Source organism: Thunnus albacares, chromosome 17 (assembly GCF_914725855.1).
Source record: "Thunnus albacares chromosome 17, fThuAlb1.1, whole genome shotgun sequence".
NCBI classification, from domain to species: domain Eukaryota; kingdom Metazoa; phylum Chordata; class Actinopteri; order Scombriformes; family Scombridae; genus Thunnus; species Thunnus albacares.
Genome location: NC_058122.1, coordinates 13088984 through 13109812, shown reverse-complemented (window position 1 = coordinate 13109812; position 20829 = coordinate 13088984). Strand labels below are relative to the sequence as shown.

The following is a 20829-nucleotide window of genomic DNA, read 5'->3' as shown; positions in this document are numbered from 1 at the left end:
AAATTCCACATTTTCCTTGCCAAAGGACTCAGACAAAGAATGGAAGTTTAACTTAATTGATAAAATTGTTCTTACATTTTGAAAAACAGGAAGGTGTTTATAGAATCAAGCCTGATTTAAGCCAGTAATGGTTCTGTTATTTGTCAAATTATTTTATCACACAACTTTTAGTTGGAAATCTACTCTTCTTAAGCCAGTATTGTACTCTGATCGGCCTTTCTTCATCTCTCTGTGTCTCCCTCTTAAGTCTGTATGTCCACTCGTCTGTAGCTCGATGGAGGAAGTGTCTCCATGCCATCAAATTGAAAGACTCCATCCTCAGCATAGTGTGAGTACAAAGTTGCTTGTGACACACACACCTAACATACTTTTTTACTTACAGGAAAAAAGGTGTAAAAAAGCGTCTTCATCTTGTTACAGGCATGTTAAAGGGAGAGTCCTGGTAGCATTGGCAGATGGGACTTTAGCAATTTTCCACAGAGGCATTGGTAAGTCTGTAGCTTTTCCTGTACATTTTCAACAACATATCTGACTATATTTATACTGTTGGAACCGTTTTGCCAAAACCTCTGATGACCATTTTATGCCACAAAGACCTTGGCTCTCAAGTCTCTGTGTTTCTCCCAAGCAGATGGTCAGTGGGATCTAACCAACTACCACCTGTTGGATCTGGGCCGGCCCCACCACTCTATCCGCTGTATGACAGTGGTCCACGACAAAGTGTGGTGCGGATACAGGAACAAGATCTACATAATCCAGCCCAAGGCCATGAGGATAGAGGTACAACTGTCACTACAGTCAATAAGTATTCTGTCACTTATAGGAGTTATTTTCCAGTCACCCACAACTTGTGTAACCTGATAGTCTTATAATTTTGTTAAAGTAATAGTTAATCTTTATCGCAGGTAAAGGCAAGGCAAGGCAAGTTTATTTGTGTAGCTCATTTTAATAAGGAAATTCTAAGTACTTTACATAGAGCATAAAAGGCATCAAGACAGAATATAAAAGCAACACAAGACAATGTAAAGAGACATTTAAATATAATTTTTAAAAAATGTTAAATTTGGAAATAAAAAAGAAGCTAAAACAGAATAAGACAGATAAAACAGGATAAAAGTTACAGTGCAATGTAAGATATTAACCCTTAAATTTAGTTAAATTAAAAGCAGTGGCAAACAGAAAAGTCTTCAGCTCTGATTTAAAAGAACTGAGCGTTGCAGCAGACCTGCAGTTTTCTGGGAGTTTGTTCCAGATATGTGGAGCATAAAAACTGAATGCTGCTTCTCCATGTTTAGTTTTTACGCCTGTCCCAGATGACCTGAGAGGTCTGGATGGTTCATAATGTAGCAGCAGAGCAGAAATGTATTTTGGCCCTAAACCATTCAGTGCTTTATAAACCAACAGCAGTATTTTGAAATCAATTCTTTGACAGACAGGAAGCCAGTGTAAAGATCTGAGAACTGGAGTGATACGATCCACTTTCTTGGTCTTAGTGAGGACTCGAGCAGCAGCGCTCAGATGTGTAATTACCTATAGACACAAAGTAGTCCTTTAAGTAGGATTCAAACCTGTTCACCGGTTCAGTAAAGTAAATAAGCCCAAATTAGCAAAATATTCCTTAAGTAAAAACATGTCTCACGGTGATTTCCACAAAATTGTTACATTACATCATCTCTACCTGTCATACCTGAGCAGAAATCGTTTGATGCTCATCCTCGCAAGGAGAGCCAAGTCCGGCAGCTGGCCTGGGTTGGAGATGGTATCTGGGTGTCTATCCGACTGGATTCAACCCTGCGTTTGTTTCATGCCCACACCTACCAGCACCTCCAGGATGTGGACATTGAGCCCTACGTCAGCAAGATGCTGGGTATGGCTACTGGTCACTGCTTACCAACTTACTCACAGAAATCCTTTCAACTAACCAAACCACAGTTTTCCTCTAAAGTTACTATATGAAAGTTAACTATTTAAAAATAATTAAATTTGTATGTGTGATCATTTAAAGTCATATTACCAGTTTGGTAGGTTTACTGAACATTTATAATTTTGGCTTTAATGTCAAGAATTAGATTTATGTCCAAAAAGACAAATTAAATTGACTACATGTAGCTATAATTTTTACCATGGACAATGTTGACCATATGCCACACAGTGATAAAACTGACATTTTGCCCATGATCTCCTGGATCTAAAGAACTGGTCTTATTTTTGTTTTAATATTGAGAGTGTACGAGTAAGGAATTACCATCAACTGTATATTTTAGGTAGATACTGAAGATTTTTTGAATATAGATTGAAACAGCAAACAAATCTCTTCTTTGCGTGTGTTGCAGGTACGGGTAAACTGGGCTTCTCATTTGTGAGAATCACAGCTCTGGTGGTGTCCTGCAGCCGACTGTGGGTGGGGACAGGAAACGGTGTCATAATTTCCATCCCACTGTCTGAAGGTATCGTATGTGCACAGCATCAACAGCTCACTCAGATTTACCCCATGCAGCGATCTGCTAAATGTTCACTTTTGTTTACAGTACAAATTCTGGATCTTCTGAAAGTTTGTTTGTTTGTCATTGCATGTCTTGTCCCCATCTTCTTCCTTTTCCCTTTGTTCTCTCTTTTTATGTAGTTTTCTATTGCACTTGTTTTCTGTCTTGAACTCCTCTTGTTATGGAGTATGAATATGGGAGAAATTGTTGCCGAGCTAGGTCCTCTTTTTCTTTAACCTCTGGTTTCTCCACTATGGGCCTCACTCGCTGGTCAGAGGCACAGAGCTCTCTTTTTGCATGTTTATTCAAAAACAATGAGGGCAAACATGCTCAGCTGCTGTCAGACTGTCATGAACCCACAGACTGCTCTGTGCTGTCTGAGAGACTTTGCCTGCAGGCCATCTCTGCTCATAAACTCTCTAGTTTTCTGGATTGGGATTCAGTTTCACACTCTATTATGTAAATTTGTGTCTATATGAATGTGTGTGCCTCAGTAATCCATTAACACATTGTTGTCAAAGACTGAGATTTGATGGCCTCACCAATTGTAAATCGTAAATGGACTGCAGTATTCAGACCCCTTCACTTTTTTCACATTGTGTTATGTTGTAGCCTTATGCTAAAATCTTATAAATTCATTTTTTCCCTCATCAGTCTACACTCAGTACCCCATAATGACAAAGCGAAAATACAATTTTAGGAATATTTGCAAATTGATTTTAAAGGAAAAACTGAAATATCACATTGACATAAGTATTCAGACCCTTTGCTGTGACCCTTTAAATTTAGTTCAGGTGCCTTCCATTTCTACTGATCATCTTGGAGATGTTTCTACAGCTTGATTGGAGTCCACCTGCGGTAAATTCAATTGATTGGACATGATTTGGAAAGGAACACACTTGTCTATAAAAGTTCTCACAGCTGACAATGCATATCAGAGCAAAAACCAAGCCATGAGGTCAAAGGAACTGCCTGCAGAGCTCAGAGACAGGGTTGCATGGAAGGACAGATTTGGGGAAGGCTACCAAAACATTTCTGCTGCACTGAAGGTTCCCAAGAGCACAATGGCCTCCATAATTCTTAAATGGAAGAAGTTTGGAACAACCAGGACTCTTCCTAGAGCTGGCCAGGCCAGCCAAACAGAGCAATCAGGAGAGAAGGGCGTTGGTAAGAGAGATGACCAAGAAGCCAATGGTCACTCTGGCTGAGCTCCAGAAGGACAACCATCACTGCAACACTCCACCAATCTGGGCTTTATGGCAGAGTGGTTAGACAGAAGCCTCTCCTCAGTCAAAGACACAGGTGCGCAAGCTGTAAAGACTGATAATTACACCCTGAGGTGGACAGGCAGTCCACGCCTTTACCTGAGTTAACCAATGTAACTCGAGGCTGTAACTGCTGCCAAAGGTGCTTCATCTAAGTATTGAGTAAAAGGTCTGAATACTTATATCAGTATAATATTTCAGTTTTTCCTTTTTTAATAAATTTGCAAAAAAATTCTAAAATTCTGTCTTCACTTTGTCATTATGGGGTATTGAATGTAGATTGATGAGGGAAAAAAATGATTTTAACGATTTTAGCATGAGGCTGCAACATAACAAAATGTGAAAAAAGTGCATGGGTCTGAATACTTTCTGAATGCACCATATTTAGCACCTTCTAGTCTTCGGACCACTCAAAGCGCTTTTACGCTACAAGACACATTCACCCATTCACACAACAATTCATATGGTGATGGCAGGGGCTGCCATGCAAGGTGCCAACCTGCTCACCAGGAGGATCTAATCATTCACAAACACATTCACACACTGATGGCACAGCCATCGGGAGCAATCTGGCGTTCAGTATCTTGCCCTTTGCCCAAGGACACTTTGACATGTGGACTGTAGGAACCAGGAATCAAACCGCCGATCTTCTGATTAGTGGATTACCTGCTCTACCTCTCGAGCCCCAATGACCTTACCTCTTGTCTTTACCATTGTCCTGTTTGACCACTTCATCTTTTTTTGTATGGTTCTTATTTTGTTTCTCATTTCTTATTCTTTCATGTGCTTGTTTATTGATCATTTTCCCGATAAGCCTTTGCCTTCCCTGCTTTTAATACAGCACAGTAAAATGCACAAATAAAATTGGATGTTTTTGTCTGAAAACAAGATCATTTATGCATTGACCTCACTTGTTCTAGTATTAATAGTACTTTCTTTTTCTGCAGCCAACAAGACAACAGGAATAGTGCCAAATCGTCCCGGCAGTGCTGTACGGGTTTACAGTGAAGACAGTGTGGACTGTGCCATGCCAGGCAGCTTTGTGCCATACTGCTCCATGGCCCACGCCCAGCTGTGTTTCCATGGACATCGAGATGCTGTCAAGTTTTTTGTCACCGTGCCAGGTAAGCAATAAGAGCAGAAACAGTGATGAATGCTGAAAAATGAATAGACTGCAAAACCCATTAATCAATTAAAAATGCCAGCTACTTCTATGGGCCAGATTACTTTATATATGTCATTACTTGACATTATTTTTCATCTGAGAAGACATTAACAGATTTGCATTACCATCGTTTCTATTTCTTTTCTTTGCATCTTAATTATGGTCCATTTTGTGAATGTCAATAATAGTCATTTGACAGAAGTCCACTTTTTAAGTCAATCATCAAATAAAAATGGCAACTGCCTCCTAATTATAGCTACTAAAAGTTGTTTTTTCTCGCTTTCTCAATACTGTAAACTAAAAAAGTTTTTGACTTGTTATTTGATTTTTCTTCACAGGTCAGGCAATGCCTCCACCAGGTAGTGCTGATTCAGGCTCTGATGATCCTGCATCTGAATCCTCTGACACAGCGACCTCTGAACCCAAAACATACCTGGTCATGAGTGGAGGAGAAGGTTATATTGACTTCAGAATGGGTGAGCATGCCACGTGTATATGTGCGCACACGTTGGTATACTGTATACAGCATTTAAAAACAGAATATCTCATTAAAACACCCACATGAAAGTCTGCTATAGAATTACAATAGAATAACTGGTGTAATACAAAGCACAGATGTAGTGCAAATGTTTTCACTGAGGTGGAGCAAACACATAAGATTCCTCTTAGCAGAAGCAAAATATTAACGGCTGCATTTATGTAGCTAATATATACACTGTACCTCTGACTATTAAAACTGTGACCTGTTGACTAATCGTCTTCCTCCTCAGGTGATGAAGGCGGTGAGTTGGACGGTTTATCAGAGCAGACAGCCGGCGAGCCGTCAGCACCTACCAAGGCTGAGCGGAGCCACCTCATCGTCTGGCAGGTCACAACCTCCCATGATTGAGAAAATCACAGACTGTCACCGCCAGGGCCGCCCACCAACCCCCGCATGTCCTTCTCTAAGTTTTTAATTTGATATAACTGATTGTTCTTAATGCCTGAGTAGTTGACTACTTTGTAAAAAAAACAGTTATTTTTAGTCCATGTTTTGTACAGTTTATTCTTTATGAATTTAAAATTGGTAAGTTGAGGTTTATGTTAACTTTAAGAATACGTCCAAGATCCAAGTGTTCCCTTCTGCTGGGTTTCATGTTGGAAAAGCTGTTGCACACAGGAAAAGGGCCAAGTGAACACACATAAAGGTGTGGGCAATTTGATCAGGTAAAGTACGGACGTGTTTTTGTTCCACAAATGTTAAAAAAAAAAAAAAGTTTAGATGTGATCGATATAAAGGGAAAAGTGCTTGAAGCATTTTTGCAGTCATTAAAAAGGGAACAGGAAGCAAGTTTTCATTTGAACTGAAGTATATTTTATATTATACACGTAAGACTTTTACATTTGTATACCACATGTCTGTACGTGTGTGAGCATGAGGTGTGTGTGTATGCTTTCACGGACATCTTTCCTGTGTTGAGCATTTTTATCATCTTTACCATTAGGGCTGGGTGTCAAAACATGATAACTACATGGCAAAGGGCATAAGACATTTCAAAAGGTTGAATTATCACCTGCAATATGAGGCTATTTGCTATACTGTATTGTCTGATGAGAGTGATTGACTTAGAAAATCAGCCTGCACATACAAGTGGTAGTATACACAAAAAACATATAATGTTTCATCACTAAATGTGCTTTTATTCAGCAGAAGTTGTAGAATAAAACACTGTTATAGAGGGTGTATACATTTTTTGATTGATACCCAGCCCTATTTTTCCACAGGTTTAAGTTTTGTGATATCAATAATGTCTAGGCAGTTTGGATACTTCGGTGTTTCCTGTTAATAGAAGAACCAGCGTACTGTAGGTTAGCATTAGCCTGCATGAGGGAATCCTGTATTATCGTCCAAGTGTGTGTGTGCCTGCTCGGCCATTTTAAAAGCTAAACCCTAGTCTGCTGTGTGAGGAGAATCTGCCTGTGCCACCAGCTTGGTGCTTCCTGTTTGCTTCAGCTCATTGGCACTTTAAAATGTTAGATGTTAGTCGCTTGAGGTTTGGAAAAACACCCATGGTAATGTAAACTACACTACTGTACTGTGTGCCAATTGTATGAAGGGAACAATATGTTTAAAAAAAAAAAAAAAAATTCTTGCAAGGCGTCACCCCAGTAACCAAAGGACGAAAGTAGAAGCACCGTGAAACTGAATTTCATTATTTTCATATTTTCCAACTTTAAATAGTCTTGTGAGTCTAATAATTTGAAGCGTATACATGTATATTTTTAGGGTGTCCTCTTGGGAAATAATCTTGAATGAGGGAATTTGACTGACAATAACATTTTTGCGTGGCACCTTCTAATGGACATGCACATAGCACTAAAGAGAGTCTCCTGATTGCTTCATCATTCCTTGTTTTATTGTGACAAATGCATTTGGAGACCTGGAAGGCAATTATTGTCATTATTTTTTGTTGTTGCTGTTTTGTATCCATCTGTGAGACACTTTTATTAAGTAATGAGAATTTTGATGTAACATGAAAGCAGAATACCAATATTAAGCAGGTGTTTTAGTTTGTTTTTATGTTGGGCCAAGATTGGTCTTCAGTCCATTTTTTTCCATCATTCACAATAATAACTTTATATTGTGTTTTTGCCATTCCAGTATTTATTTCCTTTGTTATCGAGCCTATCTTGGTTCAGAATGTAACTTTCTACATAAGCAAAATATAAAAGGAGGCTATTGTGAGCAAGATAGTCCAATGAGTTTACATGATTGTTAATAATGGTTAAATTAAATGGTTAAAAAAAAAAAAAAAAAAATAGCAATGTGATCATGTTGGAAATTTTTTGACAAACCATAAGATCAAAGTGTGTAAACAATAACTTGGTTTTCGAACAACACATTCATGTACTAAGCTATGCATGTTTTTTTTAAGAGAACACTGCTATGTTATCGGCTAAATCTGTTTTATTGCCACCGTTTTGGGTGGGGTGGATGTCTATGTGTGTGTGTGTGTGTGTATGTGTGTGTGTGTGTGTGTGTGTACGGTACACATGTACACGTAGGAGTCTGAACGCGAGACACATTTGTCCGTGTGTGTTTGATATTGCAAATGTGCAGTGTATGTGTGCTCACTGTTATGTCCATCTGTAATACCCCAGAGAATGGTCACATTTACCCATTGTACCGGACTTCTCTGGACACCACAACGGTTGTTCCTCCTGGTCAATGTTTGCTAAAACAGCATCATAGCCTTATTTTTAACAATCTATTAAACTCAGTTTCATGGAGAACTCGCTGATGTCCTGTGTTTCATTGTTGGTAAATTAATGAGTGCATGTAATTATGATTTAATTTAGGAAAGTGGAAAAAATGAACCCCTTTATTTCTCCACTGCATCCCCTCTGAACTATAACTCATGCATAAGTCAGTTTATGTCCTATGTGCTTGTCTGCGGAAATGTTTCTACGAGGCAGTTGCTAAACTCTATCCCAATACTTGCAGCATCCATAAAGAACGTCAAATGACAAATACCCAGTTTAGAATTGAAGATAATTCGTTTTTTAATTAATGAGTGACATTTTAATACCTACATCATATATAACAACTGTCTCCTTCAAGTGACCCATATTACCACCAGATGGTGCTCTTTGTTTATTTTTTAAAATGGGTCCAATTATATCCTCTCAGTTCCACTGTGGTCATATTCATGTGTGTGATTTGCATTTCTGGTATCAAAAGACATGACGCATTTTGCTTCATATGATAGAAAATACTGAAATATGCGTCAAAGGGTTCATTGAAAACCAAGCTGAATGTATGTAAATTTATTATGCTAAACAACTGAAGAATTAGTGTGATGAAAAAAACTGTTTATCTGATTGATATATTCAAATCATATCTGAGTGGGTGAGGAAAGACTGCCAAATGTCACTTTTCCAGTCAGAATTATATTTATGCTGTCTTCATGCTGTCTCTTCCTCAGCCAGTAGGTGGCTGGGCTGTCCAAAGCTTCTGTAGGATGCAGCACAAAACCATTTCCATGAAATTACATCACAGCGTAAAGCCCACCTCCCGCCCCCTTCCTTCTCCATCCCTCCATCCTACCTCACCCACCCCTCCTCCTCTTAAGCCATGCGGGGGTTGACAGCAAGGCCTGCACACACACACATAAACACTGAGGTTTCTGACGTCACAGAGTGTGTTGTAGACCAGACAGGGGATTCTGAGGGATTCTGAGTAACATGCCAGGTTTGTGCTGTATCACAGCTGGGATGCTGCAAAAGAAGAACTGATCCCAACTTCCTGTGTCAGAGCTATTGGGGACGGAGGGAAGAAGCACCTCCATTAGATCAGTTACAGATTATGACTAAAGAAATACTGTATTATAACTGTTACGCACCTGTGACACAGTGGGTTTTTGACTGTATTTCATTTTATAATGACAAAGAATGAAAACTGCTGTTCAAACTGTTAAAATGATGTTTTCAGTAGTCTTGTGTTTGTGATGATAGTGCATACATCTGCACATACGCATGCCAAGACTTTGTCTCATCAGTATGAAGGCTCATAAGGCACAAAAAAGAGAAAGAGGGAAATAAGTGTGTAAGTTGTGTAAGTCCAGTGATTTAACATTATGTAAAACACAACTAAAATAAAGATGGAGCAGGGATTTCAATTCTGACCAGGAGAGCGGGAGATTTAGGTTGCCATGTTGTGCTCACTTGGCTCGTCGTTGATCATCGAGCCTGTCTTGGTCATAGATGACAGTAAAATAAGCCCCATAGGCCCAAATATGTGGAGGCTGTTACATAACATCCCCAGCTGCCTTCTCTGTGTCTCTCCGACCTTCCTTGAAAGTCAATCCCCCGTCAAAGGTCAAAATCTTTTGCTTGTCATTTGTTCTCTGTTAGTTATCAGTGATCACAGAAAATACATTTGTCACTAAAAGCTAACAGGTCCCTTTATGTGTTCTTCCTTGATGGTGTTTCTTTGTTGTTGATCCTTTTTTTTGTTGTTATTGTGCTATGTGATGTGAAAGTCGACACCTGTGCTTGTCTCAGCCCAATACACGGCAATGACATGCAACACAGGCTGCCAAATCAATAGTGTGATCACACAGCGAGATTAAGGACAAGACCTTCAGTGAAGAAAAACAAGGGCAGAGCAGTTTCAGTGGAAGGAAATGAAGAAAACAACAGAAAACACATTCATAGCAGCTTGGGTGAAGCTTCATAATATTGTACCCTTATGAAACGCATCATTATGAATGCTTATTCATAAGGGGGTGAAGTTTGTGCGATAGTGGATTAAATAGATGCAATTCTTTCAGGGACGCCTGTGGTGTGTCAGCATAGCGGTAAAGTAGTAGTGATTCTTGGCTAGTAGCGAAGGGGGCTGGATGAGTGCAAAGCAAGGTGAGAAATCCAAGAAGTAAGAAGTCTAGAAAAACAGGGGGTGGGGGGGAGTCTACAGAGAGATAGGCTCACCAGATGACGCTTGAGTGAAAAATATGGCAGTGGTGAGGAGGGAGAGGAAGAGATGCATCTGCTACTATCAAGATTCCCCCTGCAAGTAGTTCAGCTAATAGGCTTGGTAAACAAGAGGAGAGGTGTGTGTGTGTGTGGGTTTGCATGTGTGTATGTGTCTGCATCAGCATGCTTTAGTGAGTGGGGGGTTATTTTTTTGTATTTTTTCCCCCTAATTCTCTGAATCCAATGATGCTCTCTGCAGGCCATGTATAGAATGAGAAGATACAGTACAAACACTCAACTATTTTAGTAGTCAATACTTCCAAGTCAGACCTCTGACATCTGCCTTGTTTTGTGTTTGAGCACCTAATGGTACTGCTCCTTTTTTTGGCTGTCAAGCCATCATGACTCATTTTGTCATTTTAACAACAGGATCTCCTTCTCTCCATTCCAAACAACACCTGATGCTGCTGCCAGAAATGGAAAATCACTTGCTCTATATGCAGGAGAATTTCTCCCATTAAAAACCAACATGATTAATCTTATCTTCCAAAATTTCAAAGGATGATTAAAAAGTCAGGAAATGTACCCAACTCACCAAAATGAGAAAAGTACTAAATACACATACAGTTGCTTGTTGGTGTGCACATAGGAACACATACACAATTTAACAGTATGCAGTCATTCCCATTCATACAATATCTGAACACAGTAGAGGCCTTTTCTCCTCCCTCTGCTGTTTGTAGTGGATACAGCAGGTTCGGTACCACACAGTCACATTATTGTACCACCAACATAGTGGAGCTTTTTAATCCAGGACATTATATTAGGCAATAAAAGTCTTTAATAAGCAGAGAGAAAATTGGCAGAGAGGTAATAGAAATTTACAGGGCTTTTCCTCAAAGTGAATTTCAAATGAAATTCATCAGGAATTATGACAAAAAAGGATTCAGTCACCAAGAAATTAACCAAATGGCTACTAACTCAAATATGATATCCACACTGTCTGGAACTGTTATTATAGTGACATGGTTGTCGTTAGAAGAGAAGCGCACACAATATTACACACACAATATTATAAATTTTGTGTGTTGATACAGTATGTGCCTCTGTCTGTGCCTGTCTATTTGAGCTCCATGCGTGTGTTTATGAGTGTGTGCACCTGCTATATGATCACATGTGATTTAAAAGCCTCCCTCAGTTCTGGTGAGAGTGCCCTTGGCCTCCCATGGAGGTACGCAGTATTTCATTGTGATGGGCTGGGCTAAGCATTTTCTGAGCCAATACAGCAAAGCATTGTGGCGTACTTAGAGCACGCTGTGCTCACCATGAACGAATGACATGCCTGCAGGTGAGGCCTCATAACAGCTGAAATCCTTTTGGCTAAAAAAATAAAAAGAGTTTTCTAAAGTAGATAGACAATATGGCCTGGTGGCTGTAGTCTGTGTGTGTATGACTATTTATAGCAAATGACTAAAGTGCTGAGGGGACTGAACTGGGGTTGAAAGCAGGGACACAGTTTAGTGTGACACCATGTGCAGGCTAGCAGTGAGGCGGAGGTTATATATGGCTGCAAATCAGTCGGATCCTCATCCTCTCTCTCTCTCTCTCCCCTCCCTTGCTATATTTAGGGAGTGTTTTTGAAGTATTGTGTTTCTGTGTGGTTTAACCTTGTTTGTGGAATGGGAGGAAACCTGAATCTTTATCTATCTGCCCTTCTGCCCTGTTTATCTTTTTGTATGTGGGACCTTAAATGTTAGAACTAAGTGGATGACAGTGCAACTAAAGATGCATAAAAATAAGAAAAACATATATCTGGAGCAGTAATCATAGGTTACCCCATGTTATCCAGTGTATGTGAAAGGCAGTTGTTGTGACAGTGCACTGTGAATTATTGACCAGATGGATATTGATGAGGAATCACGTGCACGTGTTTGTGTGTGTATTAGGATGCTGTTTGTTTAATAATTAAGCATCGGCAGTACGTGGGTGTGTGCAGTTCTGTACATACTCTTTGTGTGTTTTCATATGTCGGCAAGGGGCTGGGGGCGAGCCAGCTTCTCTGCAGTCTGAGTGACATCACTGCCCAGCAGAGCATGACAGGCGGCAAGGCCACAAGCAGCAGGGAGACGTGGGTAATATTACCCACGCTCCTCGCTCCTTTATTTATCCCCTCAGCCCCAAGGGTCTGGTTACTCTTTCAACGATGACGTAGACATGCTGCTGTTATCGCTGTCCTCCTCTCTCTTTCTCCCTGTCACTTTTTTTTTTTTTACACTATTGTGTGGACAGACAACTGGATGAGCTTATGAGTCTCTTTTTCCTTTTTGAATTTCATGATTCATGGGGCTGACGGTGGTTGTCTCTCTGAAGAGGCACTTCAGGCTTTCAGGCACTCCGTACTCATTCTGACAGTCATTCTTCTTCTGTGATTTAGCTTTATATCTTATATAATCTTGCACACATGTAAACAAGAGAACTGAGACATTGCTACCACTGAAGTGGCTGATAAGAGAGATTTTCATCCCTAAATGCTGCGTAAGTTTTGAAACCATGTTTGCTAATTTATCAAACGATAATTAAAATCCCCTTCAAAAGATCATGCAATCATATTTTTTCCCCCTCACAAGAGAATGTGAATAAAATTGAATTTGAGGCACAGATGAATCCAACCTAAGATTATTTGCCTAAACCCAATGGAAATCAATCAGACTGGTGCAATACAGTAAGAAAATTCACTTTGATTTGCTTGGACATGGGATAAGTTACTCTGATCCCGTTAAGGATTTAATAATATATTGATTTATTAGGTATAGAGAGCTGAAGTTGTGCCCTTCCTTTGGGTTCACCTCTATTTGACTTTGTTCTTGTTCAGAATGGTTTTTCCTTTACAGCGATTGTTCTTTAAAGCTAAACCATGATACTGAAATATGTGGTTCATATTCTTAACTAAATGTGTATCTGCTTCTTGTCTATAAACGTCAGTGCAAAAATACACCGCGGAACAAAGGCTAATAGAGCAGAGCCTAGATGTAGAGCAGGTCTTCAGCTCTAAACAATAATTTATTGGATTACCATGACACACAACCTTGGTTATTGAGAAAATGTATTTTTAATTAGCTATTTTTATTAGCTGAATGTGAAGGTCACAGAAAGTAATGGAGAAAATAAATAATCCTTCCTAAAACCTGGGGCATCTTCAGCTTTCAGCATCTTGTTTTATACATGCAGCTCAAACTGTTCAAGTACAGACGGCAAACAAACACACAACCTCTCTGACTCAAGGGATGCATGTCCACTGACACCACACCCTGTCAGTTCCTGAATCTGATCACCTGTCACAGTCTAATAGTGTCTGTGTGTGAATGAGTGTACACAAGTTGGTGTAACTTCATTAGCTACAGACACATGTCTGCGCTTGAGATAAGACAGTGTGACACTTTAGTCTGCAAGCTTCAGAGTTAATTTCACACTTGCGGGTTATTTAAACAGCCTCACTGAAGCTGCATCAGTTCTGTTAGTGGACACACAATTATCTCATCAACTCCAAATAATGCTCACTGAAAAATCAACAGAGAATTTGCTGTGGAATGGAAATAGCAGATACGGGTTATGATTTCATTTCACCTTATGTCAAACGCAATTTGCCCATATACAGTAGGAAGTACGTGAAGGTCATGGTGTAGTAAACTGGACCTGAATAATGAAGGCTCTGACATAAAGGTGACTCACAATGTGCCTACTAGTGCAAGGCTGCTCACTTCTTCCCACCCCCTGCACACCCGTCTCCTCCCCTTCTCTTTCAACCTCCTCTACTGCACCCTCCCTCTTCTCATCTCCCTGTTGTTTCCCCTTCATCTCCGCCACCTCTCCATGCTCAGGTCCTTCTTGATGCCCTACTGCAGGGTCTCACTGGTGGGCTACATCCTAGCTTTTGATCCCTCAGTGTTGGATCTGATGTGGCCCCACTGGGGCTCTGAGCTATGCTGACCTTTCCCAGGGGCCCTCCCATGTCACGCTCATCTGAAGACCCCTGGAGAGAGGCCAGGGCAAATATTGACTTCCTCCATCATCAAAAGCTGCAACAAGCTGGCATCTTTCTGTATGCAGTATGTGTGTATGTGTGTGTGTGATTGATGTATCATATATTCACACTTTCCTTGTTATCTGCATTGTTGTAAATGTGTTTGTGTGCTTGTTTACGTATGCTGCTGTTTGCCTTTAAATGTGAAAAGAACAGTCCCTCTTTCTCCTTTATCTACAGAAATGTGTGTGTGTGTATACCAGGTATTCCTTACGTCGTGGGGACGTAAATATGTTTACACAGTCATGTTGTGGGGTCTCGCCCCTTACGGGAGCAAAAACAAGTCCCCTTAACATAAATCATTAATTTTAGGATGAAGACTTGGTTTAAAGTCAAGGTAAGTTTAGGGTTATAGGTAGTTAAGGTTAGGATAAGTCTCCAGGAAATGAATGTAAGTCAATATAATGTCCTCTGAAGTGATGGAAACAGGGCTGTGTGTGTGTGTGTGTGTGTGTGTGTGTGTGTGTGTGTGTGTGTGTGTGTGTGTGTGTGTGTGAGTATGATGTAAGTGCCCTGCACAGCTTACAGATGGAGAGGTCTTTTTTGAAGTCATGCATAGCTGATTAATACTGATTAGTTTAGATCTCCCTGCAGTGTTATCCTCCTGGGTCCTAAAGCTCTCAACTCTGGAGGGTTGATCAGCTCTCTCTAGGGGTGATTTGACTAATATGACTAACATATGTAGCACCGCATTTTCTAAATTTGCTGAATTATAGGCATTATTTCTATTTTTTTCCAGTTAATTAATGGTATATAACAAGGTTGCTTTGTCGTATGTGCCTCAGCTTGCTACTCACAAGGATGCAAAGTCAGCCCATACTGGTCACGTACACAGTATAGACACACACAACAGAAGAATCAACAAGCAAGTGCAAAAAGCAAGTCTATTTCATGTGCTCCATTAATCAGTATTTTTTAAACTGCCTGATTGAGCACTGATGAACATAATTTAATGTCTGAGTGAGAGATTATTCACACATTTCCTCAACTGAGTACCTGCAATTCTGTTAGCTATTCAAAACATATTAATGCAGAAAGACGCAGTTCTGCACTATGAATGAGGGCTCTAATTTATAGGCAGGCAGCACACGAAAACAGTTTAAAATATAATCAAGTACAGATCATTTAAACATTCTTTTCACAATTTCATCACTCACAAGTGTTTAATATGGCGTGCGTGTTCCTGAGCGCCACATGAGAAATGAAATGTGATAGATAGTCTATATTCTTTCCACAAGATCTATTTCATGAGTCACAGTTATGAGGTGAGTCATTAAAATGCAAATTTGTTCATTTATAAGAACAACCAGTATAATGTCTGTCCTTGAATGTGACCTCTATCGTGAATCCTTTCATGACAGTAGCTTTTGTGGCTGCTGATTTACTTTTAAAATGCAAATGTGGGAGCTAACTGCTGCTGCTGTATCATGTTAACCATCACAGTAATAAGAAGCAAGACATGATTTCTGGTAACATGTTGATTCTAGTTTACTCTCCATTTCCTTTTGCAGCCCAGTGGTGTGTTTGTGTAATCAGAGAGGTTCATGTTGATGTCTGACTGAAGGAGAGAACAGTCAATCACCTTGTGTTCAGCCTTCTGCCAATGATGTCGGCCCCAAGAAAATTTATCCATGTCCTTGCCAGACCACAGTGAGATAAGCGATCCTGGGGACTGGCTGTTGGAGGTTAGTTGTAACTATGATGTCAAGGTACCTGAAAGGCAGAAAAAAGATAACTGAGTGCTTGTAAATTGTGAAGAGAACAGTTCCTCATATATTATTATTCTACTATCTGTTATTATGTTGTGATTGTGAAATTAGTTTCCAGGGGGAGTCCTGTGCAGCTCAGAGGCTTAGATGTTTTCTTTTACTGTGGTATGCATGCAATGTGTAGAAGGTTTTTAGGTTTCTGATAGTGAAATGTGTCTTTTTTCAGATCTTGTAGTGATATCAAGTGTAGTGAGTCATTTTCATATCAATTGAGGGATTTTTAATTAAATCACTACTTATATTGATTAAATCATTTAGATAAAAGGACACAACTTTTTTTTAGTCACCAAAAAGACAGATCCTGTCTTATTGTCCTATTGTCTTATTGTTTTTTTAAAACTTGTTTTCATTTTCACTTGCATTGATTTTTTACTGATTTGTTTTGACCTATTGTTATTATTTTTTTTCTGTGTGTATTATTCTTTCTAAATTATATATTTAAAAAAAATCTGTTTAATTGCTGGATGAGTCTGCTCTGATGTGTCTGTTTTTGCCAAGCTGCAAGCCAAATTTCCCATGCAGGACATATTCATGGTCACATATGAATACATATGAGTTGGAAAGCCTATAGGTTGCACCCTGAGGCCATCTGCTAATATATAGCATTGTGATGTTTTGTGAGAGGTGTCATCACATGATGTAATTTGGCAGTTAAAGTGCACTTAATCACATCAAATGTGAACAACTGGATTCGCCCTCCTCCAGCCAGTCACAGCTGCTATCACATACTGTGATATAGTATAGTTTCCTACTATCACCATTTAACTTATTAATATTTCTGAAACCCTCCTGTATATTATGGTTTGTCTTTACCTGGAGGCTATAGGCAGCTCTACAGCTACATCTGCTAGTCTGCATGAACTCCGGGATGGCTGAGTAAACTTGATTATACAGTTTGTGCATCAGATGCCTCAGGACCAAACGGAAAAGAAAGTAAACACAGTGAAGAGAGTCCCACACTTCAGTGTATCCACTATACTGTTAGAGAGAAACATTAGATACTATTTTGATTAAACTGTCTGAAATGCAAAACTTTGCTGACTACATGTTTTAAAGAAAAAAAGAAGGACAGGATCATATCAGAAAAGCAATTGAACATACAATATGTGCTGTAAAAAGATGAAGTGAGACTAGTAAAATAACTTGTCTCAGGTAGCTCCATCTCAGTTTCCATAAATAACACATGGAATTGGAAATGAAGGTGTGCTTATCTTCTTGCACATTGGATGAAGATGGAAAAGCATATTTATATTGTTCAGAAACACACACACTCACACATATACATGCACACATACATAAGCAACAGTTTTGCTGTCGTGCACCATAATGTGATTACTGAGCATCTCTGGGTGCAGTGGCAGGCTTGTGGTGAGACAGAGTCATAAATCTCTGACAGGGAGACAGACACAGAGATAGACAAGCAGACAGATGGGAGCAGAGAGACTGAGTTTGCAATTCATTTACTGTAAGAGCGCCACATGTCTTTGGTGCCGGGGCGATTTGTCATTTTCACTTAGCTGTGCAACTTAGAAAAGTCGATCTTTGAATGTAAACACTAATGTGGATCACACCATGGGTTCATGTTAGTGCTGTTAAACGGGAACTCTGTTAGTTAAAACAATCTAGCCTACATTTTATTTTTGTTTCGAGGTACTTTTACAATGTTACACCAAGTTTACAAAAAATAGACTTTCGAGGGGTTTGAGTTGGAGCAGTACCATTTTGAGTATACTTTTATATCTTTAAAGAATAATTTGACATCTTGGGAGAAACACCTGTTCGTTTTCTTGAGTTAGATACCACAAGATTGATACCACTATTATGTCTGCATTGTCACAATCTGCTCTTCAGTCTGTCTCCGCAGCCCCACACTCCCACACCCAGCTCTCTACATTACTTCTCCCTGGCCATGTTCGTTCTTCCTACTCCCCACACCTGCCATTCTCTACCAGTTCACCACATGCCCTCAGACTTTTCTCCAGACCTTGCTATTGCTGCAATCACCTCATTCTGTGCTTCTTCGCCCATCTCCCCTTCTCTGTCTCTCTGAGTTTAAGAGACTCCTGGTTCAGAAACCTCAATCCTGTGCTGACAACCACATTTTCCCTTACACACTCCCTTTTAGTTTCTGATCCCCACACAAACTATTAAGAGACTGTTTTGCCTTTCTGTTATACATAAGAAAATGCTTTTGTGTATGTGATATTACCTTTTGTAAATGTAACAATGTACAGCAAGGAATCAGACAACTGTCTTTATTGTGTTTTCTGGATTTTTGGTTTTCTGTTTGCTGTGTTTCCCTCCTGTGTTTGTGTACTCCTCCCCATCCTGATTTTCCCTTCACACCCTCCCTGTATCAGCCTCGTTAGTCCTTCCCCGCTCCCAGTGTTTTCCCTAGCCAATCAGCTCCTTGCCTGTTCTCTTTCTAGTCACCTTATCTTCATTCCCTCATTAGTTAAGTTGGTATTTTAGTCCTGGTTTTCTGTTTAGTCCTTGGTGGATCCTTTGTTCTGTTCAGTTCAGTTTTACTCTGCCTGCACTCAGTCTTTAAAGATTTATTCTTCAAGTTGCCTGCAGTCTCCTGCGTTTGGGTCCACCTGCTCTGCTCTTCATGCATGATAAATATGAAGCTACAGCCAGCAGCCTGGTAGCCTAGCTTAGCACAAAGACAGGAACCAAGGGGAAACAGCTAGCCTGGCTCTGTCCAAAGGTAACAAAATCCGCGTACTAGCACCTCTAAAGCCGAAAAAGGGATTTGTGAAATGAGGTAAATTCAAACTGTGTTGGCGGTCACTATAGATAAACCACTCAGCCACAGTATCACAGTGCATTTAACTTTCCTGCACTGATGGCTCCCAATGATCCTCTTTGCCCCGCCAGACTCAGCCCGGTTGCCTTTTTTTATCACCTGAACTTCCTCTGCCTCTTGAGTATTTTTCTGTGTCTATGCTGCAAGTGAGCCGAGAAACTGTCAAAGATGTGTTCCCATGACAACCTCCATCCAGCATTAGCAACATGAAGTGTCAGGGAATATCCAAGTGTGTGTGTGTCTGTGAGAATTGTGGGTATAGAGCATACAGTTTAGAGTTTTCTTTGTGAGTTATTGAATATAAGGGAATATGTACACACGTATTAATACTCATTCATTCAATTCAATAGTATTGTATGTAAGTATTAAGGAGCACACAGCAAATTAACCCCAATTCAAACTTGAACTTTTTTTTCTAATCTTTCCTAACACCCTAAGAAGGCGCCTTTACTTCATTTCTTTAACTGAATGGGAAATACATCACAGATACATTTACATTTATGGAAACATGCATTCAAAAACATACTTATCCACACACACATATTTGGGAAAACCTTGCAAGATGAAGTTATAAGCAGGCTGTGATCCCACCAGACAGATTGTACTGCATGTTGTCATTTGTGTCACATCCAGCTCAGCAGTGAAGGACTTCTATGTTGCCACAAGAATTTCCGACCTGAAAATATTACTAGAAATCAAAACAGAAAACATCATTTACATTTTACACAATGGATGAAGAGAAATATAACTGAATGATTTCAATCCGTATGATGAGAAGTGATTTTGCCTCGTTGGGAGTATTATCTTGGTTTTAAATAGTTGTGAAACTGCTAAAAAATAGGTCATAGGTAGTGATATTGCTTCATCTTGTGAAATAAATCATGTTGTGACATGTTTCTGGCACCTGTCAGCTCATGGCCTGAGGTAGTCACTCACAATGTAGGCCTACTCTACTGCACCTCCCGTCTATCTTCTACTGTATCGCTTTTTTCGTCATTTTCTCCTTCACTTTAGGTATTTTCATTCTCTCTCTCCACTCTCCCCATTTCTCTGTTTTACCTCTCTCACTCAGCCCTCTTTCCCTGTTCCTTCTTGTCTCTGTATCTGAATTACTTGGAAGGGCAAAATCTTTTTCTGTATATGTTGTTGATGTTCCCACAAAAACAACTCAAAGGAATTTAAAGGTTTGTGTTTTTTTGCTCTTTCACACGCAACTCTTTTCAAAGTTACAATTTTGAGATGCAGTCTCTTGGAAACTCCAATTTACAAACTTTGCCTTCGGGGATGTGAATCTGTATGTCATGCATGTCAAACTAAATTAATCCTTGCTCTCTCTTTGCCTTTCTTTCTTAGGCGTATGAAATACAGCAGGAATAAGCACAGCTTCTTGGCATTTACTGGACACTGCACACAGAACTGCACAACAAAAAGACATACAGCAGGGCAGATGGGAATTAAATTTACTAATGTATCTGCCAAGGTTGGGCTGCAGCAGTTGAACATGGCTACCTGACCTCTGGGACTCCTCGCAGGAACATCAGTCTCTTTCATGACAGGCTAAGGTGAAAAACTAGTACATCTTAGCAGGAGTGGAGAATACCATTTTTGAGTGCACAAGCCTCCCTTTTTTATGTGACATATTGCCTTGGTCTTTACGAGGGTGCAGGGTGCACATAATAGGATTGCAAGAAATAGATTAATGATAGATTGAAAATCAATACAGGATGGTGACAGATCTGGAGTTGGGCTGTTTCGGATTCAGTTTCATTTCTATTTTGAACATGATTAAGAGTCTATAGCCAT

The 20829-nt window shown here is 39.8% G+C and overlaps 1 protein-coding gene across 9 annotated transcripts in view; it reads left to right on the top strand.

Moving 5' to 3' along the window:
* spag9a (sperm associated antigen 9a) overlaps positions 1-8186 on the top strand; it is a 28483-nt gene extending 20297 nt beyond the window's left edge. For 6 of the 9 annotated variants that reach the window (XM_044330731.1, XM_044330733.1, XM_044330729.1 and 3 more), the window contains 8 exons: positions 248-328; positions 421-488; positions 629-780; positions 1696-1867; positions 2334-2447; positions 4696-4872; positions 5252-5389; positions 5684-8186. In XM_044330731.1, the coding sequence (XP_044186666.1) occupies positions 248-328; positions 421-488; positions 629-780; positions 1696-1867; positions 2334-2447; positions 4696-4872; positions 5252-5389; positions 5684-5802 (1021 nt within the window). In that variant the 3' untranslated portion in view covers positions 5803-8186. The remainder of the gene's footprint in view (positions 1-247; positions 329-420; positions 489-628; positions 781-1695; positions 1868-2333; positions 2448-4695; positions 4873-5251; positions 5390-5683) is intronic. The other 3 variants (XM_044330737.1, XM_044330730.1, XM_044330738.1) reach the window with 1 other exon arrangement.
* The last annotated feature ends 12643 nt before the right edge of the window (positions 8187-20829 follow it).